We start from the raw sequence: 23714 nt of genomic DNA, 5'->3' as shown, positions 1-23714 counted from the left end.
CCCCAGAGCGGTCAGCCACCTATGGCCTGTCCGTGACTTTTACTAAAAACAGCCATGACAAAATCTTAACCTTAGCCATAAGGTTTCATGTAGTCATATACATTAATGAATCCATAAGTGAACTGTGAATTTGAGACCAATTCTCTCAAATTTAAGAGTAATTAAAAACAGCAGTTCATTTGGGTTTTCCAAGATTAAATTTCTCATTGTCAGAATTGTTTTTGTCAAGTTTCAATGGAAATAAGTTATATGTTGCCACTAGACGGGGTGGAAATTACACTGCTACACAGCAACCATAGTGCGACAATTCAAGGATTACTTGGTTTGAGGGTCTTATCTTTCTTAACCAAACATACACAGCTGTAATTGAAGCTGTCACCTGGTAGCCAGAAGTAGGAAATATACAAGAACCACCAGAAATGGTATAAAGTAGGAAATTATTTCTGTAGTTCCATAACAGGTGGTATACTAGGGTATATTCGTCACTCTCGTCTTCTCCTTCTTGCCTTAGTTCCACTGATATGGGGCTGGCTCTGAGTCCTTCTCCATTCCAGTCTTTCTTGAAGCAGTTTCTCAGAAACTCTGCAGCTAATCAAATCCTTTTGTATAACATCCATCCATCTAGTTTTGGGTCTTCCAGCCCTTCTTCTACACTCTACTTCTGAGTTTAATACCCAGTTTCCTACATATTCTTCTGATCTTTTCACATGCCCAAACCACACAAGACTAGATTCCTTCAGCTTCTCTATAATTGGTATCATCTTCACCCTTTCCTAATTTGTATGTTCTGAACATAGTCCATCCTTGTAACTCCAAGCATCCATCTTAACTTTTTCATTTCTACTATATTCAAAATTTACTCCTGTCTCTTCCTCAGTGCCCAGCATTTGGAACCATACAGAAGTGCAGACCTAAATTACCATCTTGTAGTTCGGCATTCTATCGCAGATGACTTTGCTCACTTCGCTCCATTTAGTACATGCCTTTCTGCTTATTAGATTGTCGTTGAGTTCACCTGTACTATCAAACCTAGATACTTGAGCTTCTGTAACTTTGGTAGTGGCTGCCCCTTCAGACATACAGTTTTGTTGTCTTCCTGCAAGTATCACTGAATCTACAGACCATATACTCTGTTCTACTTCTGCTGATTTTCATGCCATTTCTCTCAAATACACACCTCTATATCCCTAAATCTTCTTCCACTTCCTCTTCATTCTCCCTCATGAGCACATCAATCTGCTAAAAGCATATACCAGCATGCCACTCTCTGGATGTTTTCTGTAACTGCTGCAAGCATCAGTGTGAACAAAAAGGGGTTTAATACAGAGCCTTGATATACTCTATTACTAGAACCTGTTCACTTTCCACATATGGCCTTTGGGCATCTGTTTCATTCTCATATACCGCCCAATGAACTCTCATAATGTGGACATAAGATTTTTTCAAGATCTAATTCAGAATACTACGTGCAGGATTTTCCTCTTTTTTTCTATATTTTTCACAAGCAATCTTAATGCAAAAGTGGCTCAAGTTTAACAGTAGTTACCCTAGTCTTAGTATGTCTGTTTTACCTCTAAAATATTGGTATTGGGCTCTTCTCCAGACATCAGGCATCGTATCTCAGTCTTCATGATGAAATTGAACTGTTGTGTTAATATATTCACTCCTTCCATACTTCTATTGGTATGCCAACAGCACGTTCTTATTTTTCATGTTGTTCAATTCTTTTTCAACTTCTTCCTGGACTAATACCCATGTTTGATTTTATAATATAGCACAGTTCTCTTGGATTCTCTTCATTCATACGCCTTTCAAAGTAATTTCTTCACCGTTCCTTAATCTGGTTCTTATTGATTAATGTATTTCTTTTATCTTTAATGACTTCCATCTCATCAATGCCTTTAGTTCTCTTGTCACAGATCTTTGCTAGCCTATATATTTCCTACCACCTGCCTTCGATTCAAGATGGACACACAAGCCTTCCACGGCTTTGAGCTTGTGGCTGCCATGTCTCTCTTTGCTATCTTTTCAGCTTTTTTATATGCCTGAAAATCCTGCTGGAACATCGCTTGCCAGAGTTTTTCACACTTGTTCTTTTCCTTCCCAGCCTCTCAAATTTCTTGCTTTTGTTTCACTAAGCAGATCTTTGCACATTCTTGAATTTTGCTTATAATATGATTCAACCATTGACTTGTATTTTCTCTTAACCCTTCTAAAGAGATCTCTAACAATTTCATTTTAAACTCCTTGCTAACATCATTAAAGCTTCCACCACTTGGTTTGCTGCACTGTTTTAGACTGTTTTCTTCTCGTGTACGATATGTATCCCTAGTCAAAACACACAATGGTGGTTCAAGTTGCAATACTTTCCTCTGGGTTGATCTTAACAGTTTTTGATGCTCTTCCGCTAATAATCTGTGTTCTCATACTCTTAGGTTATGTCTACACTATGAGCTTGGAGTACACTCCCCTGCTCAAATACATATATACGCATGCTCACACTCAATGAGCTGGCATGAGTATAAATAGCAGTATAGCTACAGTATCACTGATAGTGGCAACAGAGGGATAACTAAGCTGTGCTGGCTACAAATCCACCTGTAACTAGGGCCTATGTACTCGGCCCAACTCAGCCTACCTCTGTTGCCACCCTGAGCTACCACAGCTACTCTGCTATTTATATTAGCATTAACCTGATAAAAAGCTAGCATGACTACATGTACACAAGCAAGGGAAATCACACCCCTAGCTCGTATAGATATAACAGGTATATTTGCCACCGTTTCGATATAATTAATAGGGCATTTTTTTTATACATGCAATGATTTTCATTTGGAGTTCTATTTATTATTTTCCTCAATCTTCCACAGCAACTAGTAACACTTTTAAAAAAATATATACTAAGCGCTTAAGCATTCTCAATAGCTTCCAAAGGGGAAAAAAAAAAAAAAGGACTAAACAAGACAGGCAAAGAAGAGCTCTTAATTATATTTATTATTTAGATTTTAGCAGGAAAAAAAAAGCATTTAAAATTGTAATATTTTACTAAACCACTACCAATCGCCCAGCCATTTTTAATGGCTCATCTCTTTTTCCTCTATATTCATTCTGTTAATTAAAAAATTAAATAAATGCCATGTTTCAAAGTTACTGAGCACTAAAATTAGAAAAGGCCTTTTTTGCACGCTTGAATACAAGGATATAATGCTAAATGATTTGTGCATTTATGCCAAGCTGCATATATTTACAACACCCACTACAAAATAATTGTATCTCAAACCGTATGTGTGTTTGTGGAATATCTAAAAGAGATACCATGTTATATTGTTTGATGAAAATTTTACAACAGAACTTTCACCACAACAAATCGCAATTTCTTAATCAAAACCAGTGGAAGTCAACCAATATTTTCAGATGTTCTTTTCTCCTGGAAATGTCTTCCATTTTTAAGGAAAGATGACAAAAATGGTGTGCACTGTGTTACTGTACGTTCAAACTGCTCTGAATACTACCGAATAGTTTTGATTGTAAAGTTTAATGCTTCAGCAGTTGGAGGTGTCTTAGTAGAGCATAGCTCCACAGCAATATCTGCTGTCCGATCAACATGAACTAAGGTTAAAGCTGCAAGTGCAACAGGGCATGTAAAGGAAGGGAAAATAGAATTTCAATGCCTTTATTAAGGTGGAAATTGAATACGGACAAATTCTCTCAGACAACTTTCATAATTTCATCTGATTACTCTTGCTGGGAGTACCTTAGATTATACTAGAGGAATGGAAAGCTGCATCTCATGATAAAGCCAAGCTACAACTAAGCAATGCTGTATAGGATGAGGATTTAGAGGTTAGTGGTCAGGGGCTGAAAAATGTAATTAAAAGATGTTGACAAATATCCTGCTACTCATATTAAAGCTATGAATTTTAGTATGTAGTTAATACACAAAAGGTCCCACAGGAAAGCTGTGCACATACCTAGTTACAGACCAGTATAAGCACACATTTGTTTGACACCGACAACAAATACAGTAAACGTAGTATTCATAGCTTGAGAAATGCAAGCTAAAGACAATGCCTGCTATAGTCAGGATGACACTTTCTAACAGAATACAGCACTTTCAAGTCACCTGAAATTTTGGGCTCCAATTATGGTGCTTGACAATGTACCAAATTATAATTTATATAGAAAGTTTATTTATATTAAGAGTCTTAGAAACTGTATTTGTAATAATAATTGTGCATTTACAATTAGTTTATGTTATGCCCTTTTCAATTATTTGTTTTACAGCAGTAGTGTACCAACTGAGACTTGGACTCAGCTCAGCTTTGCTAGACACTGACAGAAAGGGATTCTCAGCCTCAGAGATATTAAAATACAAATAGGATGTGTGGGGAAACAGAAGCAAGGGAAGTGACTTACCCAATGTCACACAGATGTCAGTAGCAGAACAAGAGAGAGCCTAAACCTCCCAATAAAACTAGTCCAATGACCTATCCTCTAGATCATTGCCTAGGGACACAGGGGAAGGCAATGTGAAGTCTAGCTGCAAACATACTGTTTTCTAACACAAAGCATTGTCATACTGGTCTTTAGACAATGCTTGCTGTGCCAAAGTCAATTTCACTTAATAGTTTTTCTTTGCGGTTACAGTGGCAAGTTAACCAAGACTCCAGTTTTACTGTTATTTTAAAAATTCAGTCTTCTACAAAAATTTTCCATTCTTACACATGCAGGTTTCCAAGCGCTTCATGCATAGGTGCTGGTGGGTTCTACAGCCTGCTTTTACATAGGCTGACAAGCTCTGTGGACAGCTTAGTACTTAATCATATCTGTCCCAGTAAAGTCATTTCAGGAGTCAGTCTGAATCTTATTCTCTCCTTCGGAAAGTTGTTGGTTTTTTTTTTTTTGGTAAAGTAAGGTGGTGACAGGAGAGTTTAAACAACAAGCTTTTTTCACTCATTTGTGTAACAGACATCTGACAGTTTTTTCATCCTCCCCAAAAAGTAGTAAAAGCTACTTTATTAATGAAAATCACTATTTAGAACGAATTTATGGTTCCCATCAATCTGAATTAGAAGATTGGTTACACTACAAAAGTCTGCCACATAACCCAGGACACCTTTATTTCCCTATACCTGAAAAACATGACCTTTGCTGCTGCTGCTGTTGCTACTACTACAGGAAAGCCTCTCTGTACCCACTTCTCAGTAAGCATTTTCTGATATCCCATTTTAAGTAGTTAGTTACAAAAAATGTTTTTCCTACCTATAATTTTGAATTTTTATACTTTATTCATACTTCCAGTTTTGGCTAATACTGAAACCAGTTCACTCCTCTTAGAGATGTTTCAAGCTGTCTGATCTGCAGACATCACTGCATTGGTTGCACTTGGGTCACATTTTCAATCTTTTCTTTTCAACCATGAGGGTCAGAAGTGTATTTTTCTTAAATAGACGATGAGAGTGATGTAATCACAGGATTGTGGGAGTCAGAGTCCTAGCAATGGGCATACAGGCCAGCCCCTATGCCTTAATCTGGCCCCAGACAGAGTCTCCTTCAGACCTGTTGTGAAGTATTCTAAGGTCTTAGAATACAGAAACACTAGCAAGGCCATAAGAGATGTAAGATATTATTTGTTCTCCTTAGACTGTTTCTGTGCCTGTTACCGTACATCTAGAAAAGTATGTACTGATCTCTAAAATAATTAAAGGACCACTAATATCTAAATTGTGGATTCCCCTGGTAATGAACGTGTTTTAAGGAAAAATACTGGTAGACAGACTAGTTCAGATGTTACTCAGTGATCACAGAGAGGAGTTAGTCGAGCAGCTTTCTACCTGCTCCCCAAAGATTATTTTGCTGAAGTTAAGTTTTAAAGCCCAGGTTTTTCCCCCTTAGTGACAGGGGAATCTATCCCTTTTTTAAGTTTTCTGCTCCAAAATGTAAGGCTTCACCTAAAATATTAGTTAACTTTGTAACCACTGGTTGTGAAGGTAATTCCAAACACAAACCAAATGTAGACTGGCACAGTGTTTTCTTTCTGAAACTGTAAAAGGATAGCCTTGAATAAAAATGAGCTCCAAGACAGGTGCAAATTACCATTTATCAGCTAAGAGAAAAAGCTTTATCTGCCCATTCTGCCAGAAGCTTCAACTGCCTCCTTGATGCTTAAAATCCAAGCCATTTCTCTATCTTTTCCTAGCTATCAAAAGCTTCCATTTTTTTTGCTATCTCCCAGCCTCCAGACAAGACCAAAAAAATGCATGTATTAAAAAATCTATAAGGGGGTTCCTATATTCAAGTTTCCAGGCTTTGTACAACATTTAATGACTTGGAGAATGCACAGTGAAAAAAGAAGCCTGAGATTTGCCACAGAGAATACAGACCTGCTTATACACATGTAATTAAGGATTGTATTCTAATATTGACGGAGAAGCATCTATAAGTCTCTCCCCCGAAACTTGAAAATGATTGGATAATTTTTAAAATATGCAGTTAAAAAAAAAGTTTATAGCATAGATTTTAGAGCTTAACTGAAATTGTTAGTACACAAGCAACATCACACCCATGCTCACAAAAAAAATTTGATTTGTATTCCCAACATTTAAGTAGATTCGTCCTATAGAAAAAAGTTATAAAAAAAGTGTCAAAGCCACTTGTTCAGCTTCAATAACTAACTTACTTCTTGTTTATAAAGTGAATAGCAAAATTAATTTTCTGTTGATACAAAATATGGAAAGTACAATGTTATCAACTCTTGTGATTTTATTACAAGTTTTGGTATTTTTCTTAAATCCCCAATTCCAAGCGCCTATAGGAGAATCTCAGTTTTCACTAACAAAAATGAAGTTTCCCGACCTCATGGTTATGGAGAAAAGTTTGAAAATGTGGCCGAAGGAACCTTAAAGGCTCAGAAACCTAACAGAAAATAATAATAAAAAACAAAAACAAAAACTCATGACTTTTAATCCAGTCAGGATTTTTGAACATTTGAGGCTGGCAAGTTTCCTTCTAGTGTAGAGCTTGCATGGAATAAAGGAAGTATTATAAATGGTTGAAAACATTCTGTCAAAATATTATGTTTGTAAAATAAACAAAGTTAAAAAAATGGAATACCTCAGTCTGACCTTCATGGGCACTGGATTCGTGAGTAACACGAATAGCCTGAAATTAGAACAATATAGTTTAATTAGATTTCAAACAAAAAAACAATTTCTTTAAAATAGCAGGTATTAAAAGTCTCACTCACTCCACACTCTTCATTTTAACTTGTCAGTTATGGAAGTCTACATCAAAGTAGAGTAAAGTTGTTCTATAAATTATAGTTTATGATTTTTTTTTAGGATTGTAACTATTAGAAGTATTGATTAGAAATTAACCAACTCAAGATGTCTCAATTAAAAAAAAAAAAAAAAAAAAAGTATAGAGTATTTTTAAGAGGTTTTTTTTAAAACTGTAATGTTGTTTCATGTAGGATGACCAGATAGCAAGTGTGAAAAATCAAGACGGGGTGGGATAATAGGCACCTATATAAGAAAAAGCCCCAAATATCAGGACTGTCCCTATAAAATCAGGACATCTGGTCACCCTAGTTTCATGAAAAGTTAAAATCAAACAACAATTGTTAAAGTCTTCTGTGTGTTAGTGAGGTTACTAATTCCCCACTAGTGCAAGTGCCATTTACAGTAAAGCATTCATGTCTTAATCAGGCAAAGCATTTCAGCACATACTTAACTTTAAACATGTGAGCAATCCCATTTACAACAATGGAACTACTTAAGCACCTACATGCTTTGCTGGATCAAGGCCTAGGTGCAAGGTCCATTCCTGCTAAGAATTCTACCATATTTAAAAAAAAAGGATACTCACGTCATAGGTTTCTAAATATTTGGCTCTTTCTTCAGGACTCATAGATAACGAATCCTCCAGGAATTTTTTTAATGTAGAATCCGATTCTTAAATAAATAAAAAAAATGAATAAATGACTCAATTCCTCTTTCTATTCTAAGCAACTTAGAAAATTAGATAGAAACTGAAAGGTTACAACATAAGGAACAATTCTGATTTGTACAATTTCTTCTTTACTTTTCCTCTGGCGAATAGCCAACATTAATTGTCAAAAAGCTTGTTACACTAGATGTACAATGTATTTACATCCAGACAGGAGACTTAAAACTGTAACATAACACATTCTATTCCATTGCACACAATGACAAAAAAAATTTAAGTCACCAGACTCTTATGGTGTGAAGTATTAATATGGTACCTGATACTCTGAATTTGGAGTTGTGTTTTATTCACTTAATTATGTGCTTTATTAGTGTCCTTGATATTACTAAAAATTCTTAATGACTGACTATAAGCTAATCAAAAATCAGTGTTATTTTGCTGCTGTGTAATCAAGACAAGGAGACTCAGTGGCAAATTTACACTTGTCTTTCAAAGAGTTTTCAAGTATAATCATTACTATGAAAGAGTAGTGCACCACCTACCCTCTTAAAAAAATTGAAGTATATTAACAGAAAAGAGTTACCGAAGTTCATTTTATCTTTGTTGTTTGCAATAGCATGAATAAGCCCAATTGTTCCACAAGCATTGTTGATGGTTTGCTTCATGAAATATACTGATGATCGGACATCTTGTCCCTGGGCTTTTATTCTCTCTTCCTCTTCTGTTCTGAATGTTTCATACTGGAAAAGAAAATCACAAGCATCTTGCATGTAGAACAATTAAAGTGAACGATTTGAAATTTCCTGTGCATGAATAAAGCTCCATTAAAATTTAATAGTTTGAAACAGAAGGAAGGAGAACTGAATAAATAAGGGATTGCAGCCTCTACTCACGCAATCAGTCTCACTGACGTACCTGAGATTATTCACATGTATAAATTCTACAAGTTCAAGTCCTAAATCAGTATCTAGTCACACTCAGCCAAACATTAGTGTATTTTATCTAATATTCTGAAACACTTAACTTGTTGAGTCATCTAGTGCTATGCCAAGAATGTTAAAAAATGAAGACCAATGACTCTCACTTATAGAGAAATAGTCCCTTTAAAACAGCCTCTTATGCTTCCTTTCAATCCAGCAAAAAGGCCTTGGAGAAGGCAATGGAAGTTTTAGACCTATGGCAAGCAAACTGAAGTACAATAAATAACTATACTAAAAGGAAAAAATGAAGTACTGTAGAAGTTCCAGTATAATTGTACTTTTTCCAGAAAAAGTTGAGTCTTTTATATGTTTTTGAGTGGTACTGATACTTGTGAGACCATATTCCAATGACAATTTTGTTTTATTCTGTTTCAGTTTATTCCATGATACAGTTTAGCTGGGTAATCTGAAAATTATTAAACGTATACATTTATTTCACGTTGGAACAGGGTCTACTGGACTGCACAATAGCATTCCAGAGTTTGTCAACTAGAGACGGTTGGAATAAAGAAGGTAGTCAACAAAGAGTGAAGAAATGGTTTCAGGAAGGAAATCCAGAACATTGCTTCTGCTGTTTAGAGCATCATGATGGAGTTCCTGGGTACTGGGCAGATTCCGATCTGTAGGGGACCATTGGGAGTTCAAGGTCTGCTGGGGTTTGTAGGCAGCTCTACCAAAGCTGTCTGGGAGAGGCTATATAGGCAGCTTCCTTCTATTCAGATGGAAAAAGACTGTTGAGGGTATTAGAGCTGCTGAGACCCTCTCAGAGACAGTGAAGCAAACTCTGAGTCTCAGTACAGTTCCTGGATCTCTGTTAAAGGGAAGCTACCCTTGGGAGCAAAAGCCTGTTTTGCTTCGAAATACTCTACAGCTATGGAATTTGGGCGGAAGAGGGGGGGAAGAGATTGTTGCTGATGTTCATCCCAGTAGCACGGTTTAACTGATTATCTTTGGAGTTACCTACTCTGCTGTGGATAAGTTTACCAATAAATAAGGACAAAACAAATATACTGTGCTTTTACAAGCAACCGGTAAAACAAACGAGAAACAGCTGCTTGCATATAGAACTGAGTAAGCAGGTTTTCAGAATCTAGACTACAAAAATGAAGGTATGTCCTGATTTGAAGTCTTTCCACCTTTTTCATATGCTGCCCTGATGACTGATTTTTATCAGGCAGCACAGCAAACCTGAAAGCACTAGACAGCTGGTTTTGTCAATTATAGAACATTCCATTCTCTCATCTACTGCTGGAATGTTGTTCTCTCTGGAGAAAAGATGCTTTGCGCCTTTAACTCCTTGGTTAATCACAGAAATAAAAAGGCTTGTTATAAATAATAGTTATAAATCTCTTAGCAAATAACCATATCTGCTTTATACAAGTAATGTTTTAAATGCTCTATTGTGCACTTTTTATAGCATTGCTGCTGCAAAAAATCCATTACATTTCTTCAAGCAGAACACTACAAAAATGAATTTATGGGATTAAAAGAAATTACTTGTTGGTACAATAACTTAGAAATAATACTACTAAGACATGTCCAATTTCTAGGCACTCTTACTCACTGTATTGGCCAGCAGAGGTTAGGAGTATTACACATTACAGCCAAGTTGGCCTTCAGAAAGGAAAGAATACCTTCTCAGCTGTAAGCATTTCACACTACCACAGCAAGTTATGCACCACTAATTGTGAGGCCTCAAGGAGGCATATTAACAATTCTAAACAGATGCGTAATCAGTCCCCCTCTGTCAAAGGACTAGTGATTGATCTAAGGGCTCAAAATTGAGAGATGTGGAAGTATCAAAACATAAGGAAAGGATCTGACAAAAAACAAGAAAAACCCATTTGGGAAAGTAGAAGGGTTCAAAATGGAGTCACACTAATATATACTACATTGCACATCATGACCAAATGCACCCTGGTTTATACACCCTAAACACCATTGTAATAATTTTTGTACAAAATATGCTTTGTGAGGTATCATTTGAAAACTAATCTCTCACTGGTCAGTTATATCATGGTGAAAATGCATAAATTATATGTAGAGTTATGAACATAAGCTGAAATTATTCAAGATGTTTACCAGGCAAGTTTGAGGAGTGGGTAAACCAGTTTCTCAAAGACAAAAGACAAACAGATGCCTGTAGCCACGTGTCAAAGCTGACTTCAGGGTCAATAGACCTAAAATATCTGAACTGTCCAGGAAAGTGCTAGACAGTGCAGAATACATGTTTTTGGGGGAAATTCAGGACTGGACATGAGTTGGGGTTACACTGTAAGTGGTAACCAAGGTTGGTGGAAACCAGAGTGTGACTGGAGTGTGATGGGGTACATCAGGCCTTTTAAAGCCCCCTGCTGGAGGCTTCTCAGTCCTACCATGCCCTGCCCCAGGAAATGGGCAGTGAAGATGGGTCTTCCAGGCCTGTCTAGAAAAGCTGCAGTGAACCAGCCAATAAGAGCCAGCAGACTCAGATAAAAGAACTATTGGGCCTGAGGAGGTCATTTCCCAGCTAAGACCTGAGTAGCAAGGAAGGATACTCTGCTCTGCTCCGGCCACAAGAGCTTGAGAAATAACCAGAAGCTGAGTTTTGGCTGCCTTTTGCTTTCTGAGAATAGTACCCCAGAGAAAATACTAGAAGCTAATTGTCAGAGTTAAAGGGAGCAATGTGTGACTGCTGCTCGTAGTGTTCATGGGTTGGGACCCAGAGTAGTGGGGTGGGCCAGTCTCCCCCCACCAGTCACTGGGGAAGTGGCCTAAACTCTGAGAAGGGGATAAGACTCTTTACTAAAAGCCTAAGAAAGGGGCTGGAGTTTAAACAAAGCCAGAGATCGGGCTAAAGACCCTGGAGAGGGCCAGCCACATGTTGAACTTTGCTACGCCCCGAAGGGGATGAACTTAAAGGATGACCTGGCTGGACACCTGGGGCAGTGACAACAGGTGAAGACTGAGTTTCAAGGGAGAAAGCCCTGAGGGGCAGTGCTCTATAACAGTGCAGGGATGGACGTAAAGGGGCTAAAACTGAGCCCAGAGACGTGGCTGAAGACACTAACAAGTGATAGGCTCTGCTGGACCTTTGTTACCCTGGAAGAGGTTCATCCATTGTTGACTGTGAGACTTAGCCAGAAGACTGAGCCACTAAACAACCTATAGGGCAAGAAGAGAAAAAGAAAATTGCAGCACCAGACCCAGCCAATAGGAGGCACTCATAAGTTGATTGCACCCTGTCACACACAGACACTCAGGCTGTCTGTGAGGGGCCCAGGTCAGGAGTTACAGCAGCAAAGCATTGTAAGGTTGCAGGGAAGATGCTGACGCAATGCCACACTGGTCTGGATTGACACCGGAACATCACACATATCTAGGCAGCACACTTACCTAGGCACTATTTTTCCTGAAAACCTGAACAAATTAAGATTAAATTATAGCAGAGTGAAGAAAGTGACAAACAGAAGCATAAAAATGGTCTTCCTAGGACTCATATCACAGTGTCAATGGCGTGCCACATTTATGGGTCCTCAAACTAGACAAAAGTAGTACTTAGTCCATTTAAATAGCAACATAACAGCATTTTACTAATGGATTATCACATTCCCCAAGATAAGAGTGTTAAGACATTGGACAAAGTTGAATTTAGGGAGTTTATTGTTCTTTTCCCCAACCCAAATAAACCATTACAAAAACATTGATTTGCTTCATAAGCGTATTTCTTAAAACATAAAAAGATACATATTGTTTAGAGGAAAAAGCTTGCAACTCTGAGTAAGACAAGAACACAATCATCAGTTGTTAAAGATATAGGCAAGACAGTGAGAACTCCAACAGATGTTAAAACCTAGCTTAGACAAAGCCTTCATTTATCACTGATTTGACCATGATATCTCCCTTCTGCTGAGGGTAATCATAGTTGTTTATCTCCGTGGAGGTCCTCTTGTGGCTCCACCCAAGCCCCACAATGATTAAATCGGCCAAATACCTGTCATAATAAGTTCACTTTTAATAGAAAAGGTTGTCTTAGAAATACTTCTGCTACTCTTAATTTAAAATAGCATCCCAATCCAATTCTGAGCCAGTGCTTCATTCTATAGTTATGTTCAGGATTATTGAAACCTTCATAATGAACAGCTATGAAACTAACAAAACAGAGCAGATAAAAGTATTTTTGTGGCAATTTCTTTAGAAGTGTCAAATTGCCTCCTGTTTTAATTGTATTACATATATCCAGTTACTTAGAATGCCTTATTAATGAGAAAAGTTGTGTGTTATTAAGAGGATATGAAAAAATGGACAATTCTGTTTGAGATATTAACAGCTTCAGTAACATTTTATCACCTGTGATACTATGGCAAGATTTCTATATAGCTGGCATGTTGGTATAAATCACATGCTACACCAGAAAAATGGAGCAGCCCCTTACACTCAAAGAAGAGATAAATATAGGTTGTTTAAATACATACATTTCAGGTCAAACATGCAATTGCATGAAATGTATTCAGTAGCTTAAGAATTTCATAGATTCAAACTATTTAAAGCCATCCATATGATATTTTAAAAATTGTCTCCGATGTATGCTAACTCTAGGGTATATATTTACATGTTGAGCAGTTAGTGCATAGTCTGGAATGGGGGTTGCGGAAAGATGTACACTTTTAATTCCTCTTGACAAAAACCCAAATAAAAAACAATGATGATCCCCAATTCTGTTTCAGCAACAAACATGCACAATCTGGCCAAGGAATGAAAGCTATATTGAAGCTACAGGCTTCACTAGACAGTGATTAAAGCTTACACTATATTACGATACTGCAAAATCAATACATGTTTTATAAGTGGCCTTGGGATGTGGGAAATCTGGAAAATATCACATCTTACCACTTTGTTCATTCCTTATATGTGGCATAAATGTTAAAACAGCAAAAATAAATACTGCAGTTCCATTAATAGAGGATCTCAAAATCCTTTAAAATATCATTCACATTTATCACTGAGAGCAACGCAGATTTTCCTTTGTTTCTACATTTATTTTTAATACTTTTACAATTGTACAGTTTTGTTTAATAACCTTATTTGACAAAGAACAGAATGTATTACAAACCAGAGGATCTATGAAGAAAGGTGCTTGTTGTTTTTTTAAAGTCTCATTAACTATTTCACTGACGTAGAGAATTACAGATTTCATATTATATATGACAGGGCATTTTGACTGATCCACTGACTTTGAATTACTAAGTATTAATAGTAAAAATTTACCTTTTCTGTTACTGGGAAGAGAAGTAGCACTGCACAGACAGGTCTTGGCACCATGCTAAGTAGTTCTGGATCCATACCATACACATCTACAAATTGCCAGTCAGGATGTATACCTAACTGTTTGAGAAACTAGTAAAGACAAGAAAAAGGCATAGTATTAAACAGATGTGTTAATAAATAATTCATCCTTTAGAAGCATGTTTGATTACCTGTGAAGCTAAATAATACTTTAACAGACTTTGCATCATGTGCAGGTCAAGATATTTGAGAGGAAAATAGGGGGATGAAGTGAGGTTAAGTCATAATGAATGACAAACTGAAAAAGTTCAATGCTAATTAAGATACATTGAGAATTGTTACAGCATAAACAGTTTTTAAAACTATATTTAAACAGCCATATGGAGGGGGGGGGAAAGTGGAATGTTCAAATCAACAATTTTTCAAGTTGTCTCAGGGACTAAAATACAAGGAAGTTCCCAGAGGAGCACATGTATCTGTAACAGATGAAAACTGAATAAATGGATTTAAGAAAAAATTGCCCCCCATGTATTTTTCAAAGTATACCATTTAGAGTGTTATTAGGCACATAACTCATTTAATCACTTGAGCAATCTGACACATAAGAAGACCTTCCTTCTTCACTAAAGAGATTAATGTTTGAGCATTTTACAGAGTATACTTTAAAGGTGTTCTTTTGCAAGGACAATGAATAATAAAATAGCACTATGACACCCAACATACACCCATTTCACCTTGAGAGATTAATGGAAGCCAGGCCATAACAATGAAGCTTATATAGTTCTGTTTGTTTCTTCAGAGCTAATCACTAGATTCTAGATCAGTGGTGCTTAACCTTTCCTGTATCATGTGATCAAAAGCTTTGGATCATGCACCCCCTCTTGTTTACATGCTAAACAAAATGAGAGCTGAACCTGTCTCTAATAGGGGTTCATGTCCTTCCAGTTGAGAATCCTAGTCCCCTTTAGCAGCAGTGTATACCCTTTGAAGTTGTTCCTCATTTACTAAAATTGTTATCAACAAGTTCTGCTCTTCCACTCCTCAGTTCTGGAGGAGTTAAAAACCTACACCCACCTTCTAACAATTTTGAAATATCTGCCCTTCTGATTGAGAGTTTTATTAGATGTCAAGAAAAGAGGAGATTATTGGATAAATTTGATCAAATCACAGTTCAGAAACAATTGTTTCTATGACAGACCAAAAATATTGACTCTGTTCTGCTGTAGTTTTATTCTATGCAAAGCACTGTGGACATGCCAGTGCCCTATTTTTGAATACTCCTTCCACAGTCTAGTAGTGTACAACAAGACAACAAGGGTTTCCATGCAGGTTATGGATTTTCATACCCTCCTACTGGTCTGCCAGGAACACTCCTAACCTACAGGGAAATCTTATTCAATTAACTGCATTCTCAAGATGCAGTGAAATAAGAAGGGCGACCAATAATAGCGGCTGCACATGCGGAGGGACAAGTTGATCCCCCAAAATACAGGGAGGCTAGTACTTGTCCCTCTCCTGTTGAAAGGCTGGAGAAAACCCTTGCCTCCTGACAGCTGGCTGGGGAACACATGCAGCTCAGCATCTCCAGCTGTAGCTCCCTACACTGCAACCTCAGGCCTGGGAGGACCACCCAGGAGGTGTTTTGAAAAACTTCATTGAACCCTCTCTTCACAGCTGTTTGAAGTTGAAGGTTTGTGTTGGTTTCTTTGGAGGGGGGGGTTGTTTTGGAATAATATGATAATGCAAGTAAAGGAGGAGACAATTAAAAACACATCTCTCTCTACTCTCTCATCCCTAGCACTGTGCCCCCACTGCGTACATATTTATGCAAATTTATTTAAATGAATTTAAAAATAGGTGCACGCCAATTTATTCAAATCTGACTTACTGTTTTTTGCTCAAGTATGTTGGGATGCTTACAATGAAAAGTATCAAAAAAGTACGAGTATTTTATTACTATAGTCATTCCCTGACTATTTGACAAAGTAGAAAACCCATTTGAATATTGGGTAAAATTAGTCTTTCATTGGATGAGAGGCAGAGTGGGTGTTTTTCATCATGGGAAGCCCAGGGTATCAATTACCAATCTTTAAGGATATAAAGGGAGATTGTTTCTGCAAGGGATAAGAGAGTACACAAGGCTGCATAGATTCGTAAGGAGGTATGGGATGAAGTGAGGGAGGAGTGTATCCGTGAAGCTTTAAAAGCTCTACGTGGGAAGGAAAAGCAACAAAGTATATCCAACCGTTTTTAGTTTATTAAAATAAAATGTAACAGCTGTCATTTACACCCACTCTTTTGGAAATCTCAGACACAACCATTTAAAACATTTTATTCCCAATATTCTCCTCACTTGCCATCTCAGAGTGCAGAACATTTAACCAAGACACTCCGTGTAAGCTGAGTGCAGATCAGGTTCAGAGTTTAAAAGGAAGTGTAAAAGAATCTAGACATAACCAGAGTGGACTGAATAAAATCAAAATGATTTAAATAATTGATTTTAATCATGATTTAAATCAACAATTAGGAAATCTTGGTTTAAATAATCAATTTTAGTCTTATTTTGCATTTTGACTTTTTCGTTATTTTCCTAAAAAAGATGGATTCTGATTGGTTGATAACCTTTAAAACATGTTGATTTGCAACTACTTTTAGCCTTTATTCTAAATTTGATACTTTTTGCTAACCAGGAGAATATTGTATATTTATACACATTTTTTAAACGGTTATATAGTTTACATACATTTAAGATTTTTAATTTTTACATATTTATTTTGTTAGAAAGTGATGAATGATGATGCATTTCTTATTTACTAGATTAATAATCTGTGTCAATCTTTATCTGGATGAAAATTGGAATTCAATTAACATGCAAAAACAGAATTTAAAAATATAATGAAACTACCTTCAATATGTTGGATACGTTATTTCTTACATGACCATTTCCTTTCTGCTAACTGCATCTCCCACAATTCTGATACATATGGACTATTCCCCTCCCCTCTGTAGTTTCTGGAGACAGTTCAAAGCTTTCTCCAGCCAGCTGCCAGATGGTTCATTCCGAAACTGTGTACAAACTTGCAGAATATGATTAGTAACAACAACTTCAATGACAACCCACAAACTATGTACAGTAGACTATGAACTACAAGCGTAACTTTCTAAATTAAATACTATCCCTTGACTAGGAAGACATCCAGGCTATAGAGGTGGGTGCTGAGGAGTGGAGTAGGACCACCATCCCCAAGGCTGCTTCTGTTCTGGAAGCATGTACAAATAGTGTTGTGCTAGGAAAAGGTGTGAACAGATGATCAGGTGGAAGGCTTACAAATGTCCTTAATAGGAGTGTTCTTAAGAAGAACCATAGATGTGGTCTGTTCACTGGTAGAATGGTCATCCACCCTAGGACATGATCCACAAGCTTTATAGCATGATAGAATGCAGCTCAAAACCCATTTAGACCATCTTTGGGTACGGATAGAAGGCACCCTTCATTCTGTCTGCAAAAGATACAAATTGTAACAAACATGCAAGATGCCACATGGCCTAATGTACGCAGGCAGGTCCAAGCTGTGGTTTGAGGACTGATCTGAACAGTAGAGATGAGGCTGATCATGCCAGATCTGTCCATGAACAAAAAAGCTTTGGCGGTTGTGGAGTCTGTGGTGGCCCCTATGAAGAGCCTGTAAAAGCTGACTCTCAGACCACAGCTTTCATTTAGTTCAGTGTTTGCATTACAGCTTTGCCATGCCTGATGGGATGCAGAGGAGTATGGCAAGGAGGCACTGCAGTGCTGGCTCTAGGTGGCTGAGATCAACCACTGCTCAATACCCAATCCCAGAAGTGGGAAAACAATAAAAGGCTGCTCGCTATCACCTTAAAAAAAAGGATAAAACAACAAGCGAGCAAAGAAAAGTTGGGAGCCAAATGAATCACTAACTGACCACTGCCACAGAGGCACAAGATCTGGCAGCAGGCCAGAGAAAGTGGCAGGGCAAACACAGGCTGTGCTAGAACTTTTAACTGCAGACTGGAGGGGGAATAGCCCATACCTATCAGACTTGTGGGGGGCCCTGAACTGCAGAAAATAATCATCAAAACATTTTGCATTTAAAACTTATTTATTAATCAAAGGAAGTATCATCTGTAGTTACTGAACTGGTTGTTTCTGGTCACCATGTACTTCAAGATTTTAAAACTAAATAAACCTCACCTTCTCTCACTTAGTTTTTATTTATCGATTGGGAGAAGAAAACCAGCTTTCCTGCTTTTTCAATTCCTAATCTGTTTCTTAACTTTGAATGAATGAATGAATTATTGAACTGAACTAGCTGAACTACTACACTGAAGAAAACATTCTCTGCACTGGTGGAATACTGCTGTCAAATGCTGGTTTAGAACGTCAACAAACCTAGTTCTAAGTGCTTAGCCCGTGACTTTCACCAATTCAGTGGTTTGACTGTCCTTAAAACTCTGGCAGCAAATAAGTACTTTTTTTTACTTAAGATTTGATGCGAATAGATAATAGGTTTAGGCTTAAAATAAAATGTCAAATTCAAATTACATTTTAAATAGGCTTCTTTTTAAAATATTTAGTTTAAATAAAAATATCCACTTTAAATAAAAAACCCAAATTGATTTTACAAAAAAACCAATTTGTATCTACAGTGAAGAGTTGTCCACCCCACGCAGGAATGAAAGGGGTTAGGATGGCCAGGTAGATCTATTAACTCCACAGGCTGCACTTGGAGGATGAGCCACGGAGCAGGAATTGATTGCAAGCAGGCTCAGCTGAGAAGGAATAGACAGGGCCTATAAAACCAGGAAGCTGGCAACAGACAAGGTCTGCTGAGAAAGGGCAGTCACTCCCTCGGAAAAGGAAGGAGCGTTTGAAGCTGGCATACCAAGAATAAGCAGGAGAATCAAGAATTTAAGGAAGCAATCCAGGGAAGGAGCAATGAGGGCTGGGAGAGGAAGGAAAGCCAAGGACTGGAATCCGAAGTAGTAGGCCCAGGTTCCTCTACCAGCCACGCAGAGCGTGGCATAGACCGGCAAGACTACCTGGGTCACTGTGGGAGTGACAGAAGGACCTCACCCTGGAAAGGGAGGAAAAACTGAGTGACCTAGCCGCGTGGCTGAATCACAAACAGGACGCTCTGGATCTTAAGAGCAATAGAGGGACTGCAGAGGAGAAACTGATGGGGTGTAACTGCTGGAAAGGGCATTGAATCATCAGGAGGTGGCTCTGTCCAATGGTGAATTGAGCAACCCATCACACACCCTGGAGACAACTAATAATTCACATGCAAAAATCTGGCTCTGTGAGCCATCACCATTTGAGTTTTGTAAAGTGCATTGAGAAATAGAAGGCTTTGTGCCTTTGCAGGCAACAGGCACATAGATAGTTTTCACAACAACTCACCTACCCTCATGGGGCTCTGAAAATCTGCCCTTTGCTGTACTTTAAGATAGTCATTTTCTTTCCGTAAGACCAAGCAAATTTTAAAAATTCTCCTCTACTTACACTAGCAATATTTAAAATGTGATGTCACTAGAAAGCCACATGAGGAAGAAAAATCACTGTGCCCAACCTTGCAAATCTTCACTGAAGACAATAAGGACTATTTATGAATGAGGTTTTGCAGAATCTGTGCTGTTTTGCTTGTTTGAAATACTAGCTGTATATATCTAAATTTTAATTCTGATGTACAATAGGCGTTATTCATGGCTCTAAAGATTGCTAATGTGATATACTGAGCCTTTCAGTTTGCATCACCATTTCAAGCTTTGCCCAGTTATTTTAGTTCCATATTGTAACAACTGGACAAAGCAAGTGAAGTTTTAAGATATTCCCCTTCTCCAACCACCACCTCACTTTTAAGCGGACTATAATCTAGACTAGTCCAATGGCTTTTTTAAAAGAAAGCTGTTTTAAGAATTCAGAAGTACTAAAGTGTTTAGACAGCTTTCAAGCACTGTGTTTCAGTACCTCATGAGAATGTACACAGGGAACACCCTAATTAGAATTGAAAGTACTTTAAAACTTGCAACTGAGGATCAATGAGAAAACTGGAAGCTTTTCACTTGCATCAACAAATGGAAAGGTTTTCCCAGCACAAAAGTTTTCACAGTACTCATACTTCCAGTTGTGTCAGTTTCATCACTGAGTAAAAGCATCATCACTCTTTAAAGAGATACCAATTCTCTGCCTATTTGCAATCTGAGAGCTACTTCTGGAACATATATCCAGCACGGTTCACAATTAATACTCAATATGCTGATGTATAGCTACTTTGGACCAGATCCTGGCCCTCATTCTGCCTGTTCTGTGGCATTGCACCAAGCAAGTGGAAAAATAACCTAACCAATTACCTGCAGACTCTCAGTCTGGGGGGAATCACTAGGAAGCATAGAGCCAGCAGAATGGCTCCTTCTCTCTCTCTCTCTCTCCTTTCCCAGCACAGGAGGTGGGGCTGGGGAGGTGTTATGTTCAGCTGATCCTTGGCAGTTGTAACAACCCTTTTGAGGCTACTACCAATGAGCATAATTTACAGACTGTTCTACATGGAGTCTTGGAACTGGCATGGTGGCTTGAAGATTGAAGAAGATTAGGGCATAAAGTTAATGTTAAGCCACATATTCCTCACCAGCACCCCTCAAAGCTGTGTCAAGCACAGAAGGCCCAATCTCAATACTTTAGACTATCATGTACAATGGACCTGGTGATGTTCAGCCTACCTTTCCAAATAAGCTGTCATGGGCTAGGTGTTGTTTACTATGCACTATAAAAACCATGCAGCACCTACATCTTATTTCATCCAAGAAGTTTAGAGCAGTAAAGAATGCTATCTTCTCTGCCATCCTACTAAATGAAACAATGTAATCTGGTACATTAAGCAGTTTCACTTGTTTGTACCAAGGAGACACTGGCTTTTCATTATACTGTATACCACATTCAATAAGATGACTGCTAGTTTTGCATGTCAGAGAATGCATTAGACTCTCTTACAGATATGACTAGACTGTCGAACAACTAAATGTAAACAAGGAAATTGAAACAAAAAGTAAGTGAAAACAAAAAAGCAGAACAAAAACCAGAACGATAAACATGCAAGAGACAAGTAAATGTAAAACTAAAAAAGTATACATTACTGCAGAAGTTTCAAAGGCAAATGAATTCATACTTAGCAGAATGAATTAACATTTAAATTACTTCACATGGATAAGTTTCCTAAAAGAATCATTCTAAACTCTGCCACAAACTGTTGCAGTAGTCCACCTTCACAAACACTGACAGTAGGGGAAGGAATCATTATGGACATCTAGTTAAAACTTCACTGTCAAGACAAATTATGCCTTATTTCCAGTCTGAATCTGTCTAGCTTCAACTTCCAGCCACTGGAATTCGTTCTGCCTTCTTTCATGCCTATTGGCAGATCTAGAGGAAGGATAATCCAGGAATGGACAAAAACTGGTCCAACAATAAGGGTGCTGCTTCCAACTCAGGAGACCCAGGTTCAAATCCCTGGTCTACAACTGACTTCCCATGTAACCTTGGGCAAGTCACTGGAAAATCCCACCAGATGCTTATATGCATCTTTAGTCACCTAAATACTTCTAAAAAATCTGGTCCTTAGTCTCTTGTTACCTCAGCTGTAAAATGAGGTTAGTAGTATGTTCCTACATCACAGAGGTTTTCTAAAAATAAATGCATTTAAGGTTGTGAGGCACACAAATACTATACTGTAAATATCTAAGATAGATATACCAATATTTTTTATATTGGCACCCATTGGGGAAATAGTCAAAAGCTTAACCATTAGTATACCACTGTAAGTTATCATAAGAGGTTTATTTCATAAATACAGTAACCCAAATGCATAAGGATATAGATTTTACTGTGTGTTTCTGGTGACAGTATAAATGAGGGGAGAAATTTAGGAACTTTGAATAGGTTTTAAAAAATCAAATGAGAATTATTCTTATTTAGTGTAGAGTTTGGGTAAACGGTTGTTTGTTTGTTTTTCCCCAAAAAGCACTACTTAGCTAAGTGTCTTCAGAAGGACACCAATGTAAATATTAAAATATGTATTTATCTACACTCTACAAACTTTATGGCTGCATGCAAGTATCCTCATCCACTACTGACACCTATAGGATAACATGAGTCCTTTTGCAGCAATACTTAAAGTTGGGTTCTAAGTTTCTCCCCACCCTTTAAAGAAGTAAAATTCAACTTTATTTGAAACTGAAAGGGAATTTTACGTAAGCAGCACATGATTAACTGCTGTCCAATAATTTGGGTAAAACTCTATTCTTGCACAGAGTTGTATTACTGAAAAAAAGCAGACGCTACTATGATGCAGGTATCTACTAATCATTAATCATGATCGGTTTCAGATGTAGAGGTGGAACTGAACGGTAAGAAGGCATGTTTGCAATACAAGTTGTAAATAAACTTCAGACACTGAACAGATAAGTATTTCAGACACATAGCTGCAGAATCTGTTTAAGCAGTAAACCTAATTAAGTTGCCTCTTCTAGAGATGCACAGAATGTTTTCTTCATTTGAACTAGTTCGTTCAAGTATGGGGTGGGGTTGCCAGCAGCAGACTCGGACTCCCACTGGGCAGGAGGGGCTGTGAGAGCTCCTGCCAGGTGGTGAGGTTGCCAGCAGACCCGAACGGTTAGCAGAGCTGTCAGCAGCAGCCCCTCCTCCAGCCGGGCAGCAGGTTCTCAGCAGCTCCGACCCCTGGCTGGGCAATGATACTGTGAGAGCTGAGGTTGCCAGCAGCCCGCCCCAGCCAGGCGGTGGGGGTGTGAGAGCCAGGAGGCAGGTTCTTAGAATACCCGACCCCAGATAGCCCTGACCCTGGCTGTTGTTTACTGCCACAATTTGTGACCAGTATCGGTTTCTGCAGCCCAGACTGCCAACAGTGAGGCTGTGATTGAGCCAGCCCTGCTCCACCTTCAAAGAAAGACCACCAAATAGAAATTTGCCCAGGGCACCATTTTTCCGATAGCCAGCCCTGGGAGTCCTGGACTGAGACAACAACATTACAACTTTAGAAGGCTTAAATAATAAAGTACTTCTTCAAATCAACAGTCAGAGACACAGGCACATACTTTGTCCTGAAAATAATGACCACTTCTACTGTTAAAACAGCTAAAAGCTGAAAGTATCTGGAGTCTTACATAAAACACGGTTTTACCGGCACTGTTGGCTCTGGTATTGAAAAACCACAATGCGTCATTTGCTGACAAGTTTTGTCTGCTGAATCAATGAAACCATGCAAACTGCAGCAACATCTTGAAACTAGACATCCTGGGAATAAAAATCAAATGCGGATTTTTTCAAACAGAGAAGCAGCAACAAAGAAAGGCAGGTTTGATGCAGATGGAAGTTTCCGACAGCAAATATCCTCAGCTGTGGAGGTCTCTTACGTTGTTTCGTTATGAATTGCCCATACCAAAACACCGCATTCAATAGGTGAGGAGCTTATTCTGCCAGTGTGCAAAGAT

The 23714-nt window shown here is 38.0% G+C and overlaps 1 protein-coding gene across 1 annotated transcript in view; it reads right to left on the bottom strand.

Annotated features, from left to right (window-relative positions):
* Positions 1–23714, bottom strand: part of UCHL3 (ubiquitin C-terminal hydrolase L3) — a 62088-nt gene that overhangs the window by 34353 nt on the left and 4021 nt on the right. Inside the window, exons 2-5 of the mRNA XM_067563246.1 lie at positions 14175–14303; positions 8531–8687; positions 7867–7952; positions 7114–7161 (exon numbers count right to left, since the gene is read on the bottom strand). Of these exons, the coding sequence (XP_067419347.1) occupies positions 7114–7161; positions 7867–7952; positions 8531–8687; positions 14175–14249 (366 nt within the window). The 5' untranslated portion in view covers positions 14250–14303. The remainder of the gene's footprint in view (positions 1–7113; positions 7162–7866; positions 7953–8530; positions 8688–14174; positions 14304–23714) is intronic.

This window comes from Emydura macquarii, unplaced genomic scaffold (assembly GCF_026122565.2).
Source record: "Emydura macquarii macquarii isolate MOO-44397 ecotype Brisbane River unplaced genomic scaffold, CSIRO-AGI_Emac_v2 contig_2473, whole genome shotgun sequence".
Classification (NCBI taxonomy): Eukaryota; Metazoa; Chordata; order Testudines; family Chelidae; genus Emydura; species Emydura macquarii.
This window is presented reverse-complemented; position numbering and strand designations above follow the sequence as displayed.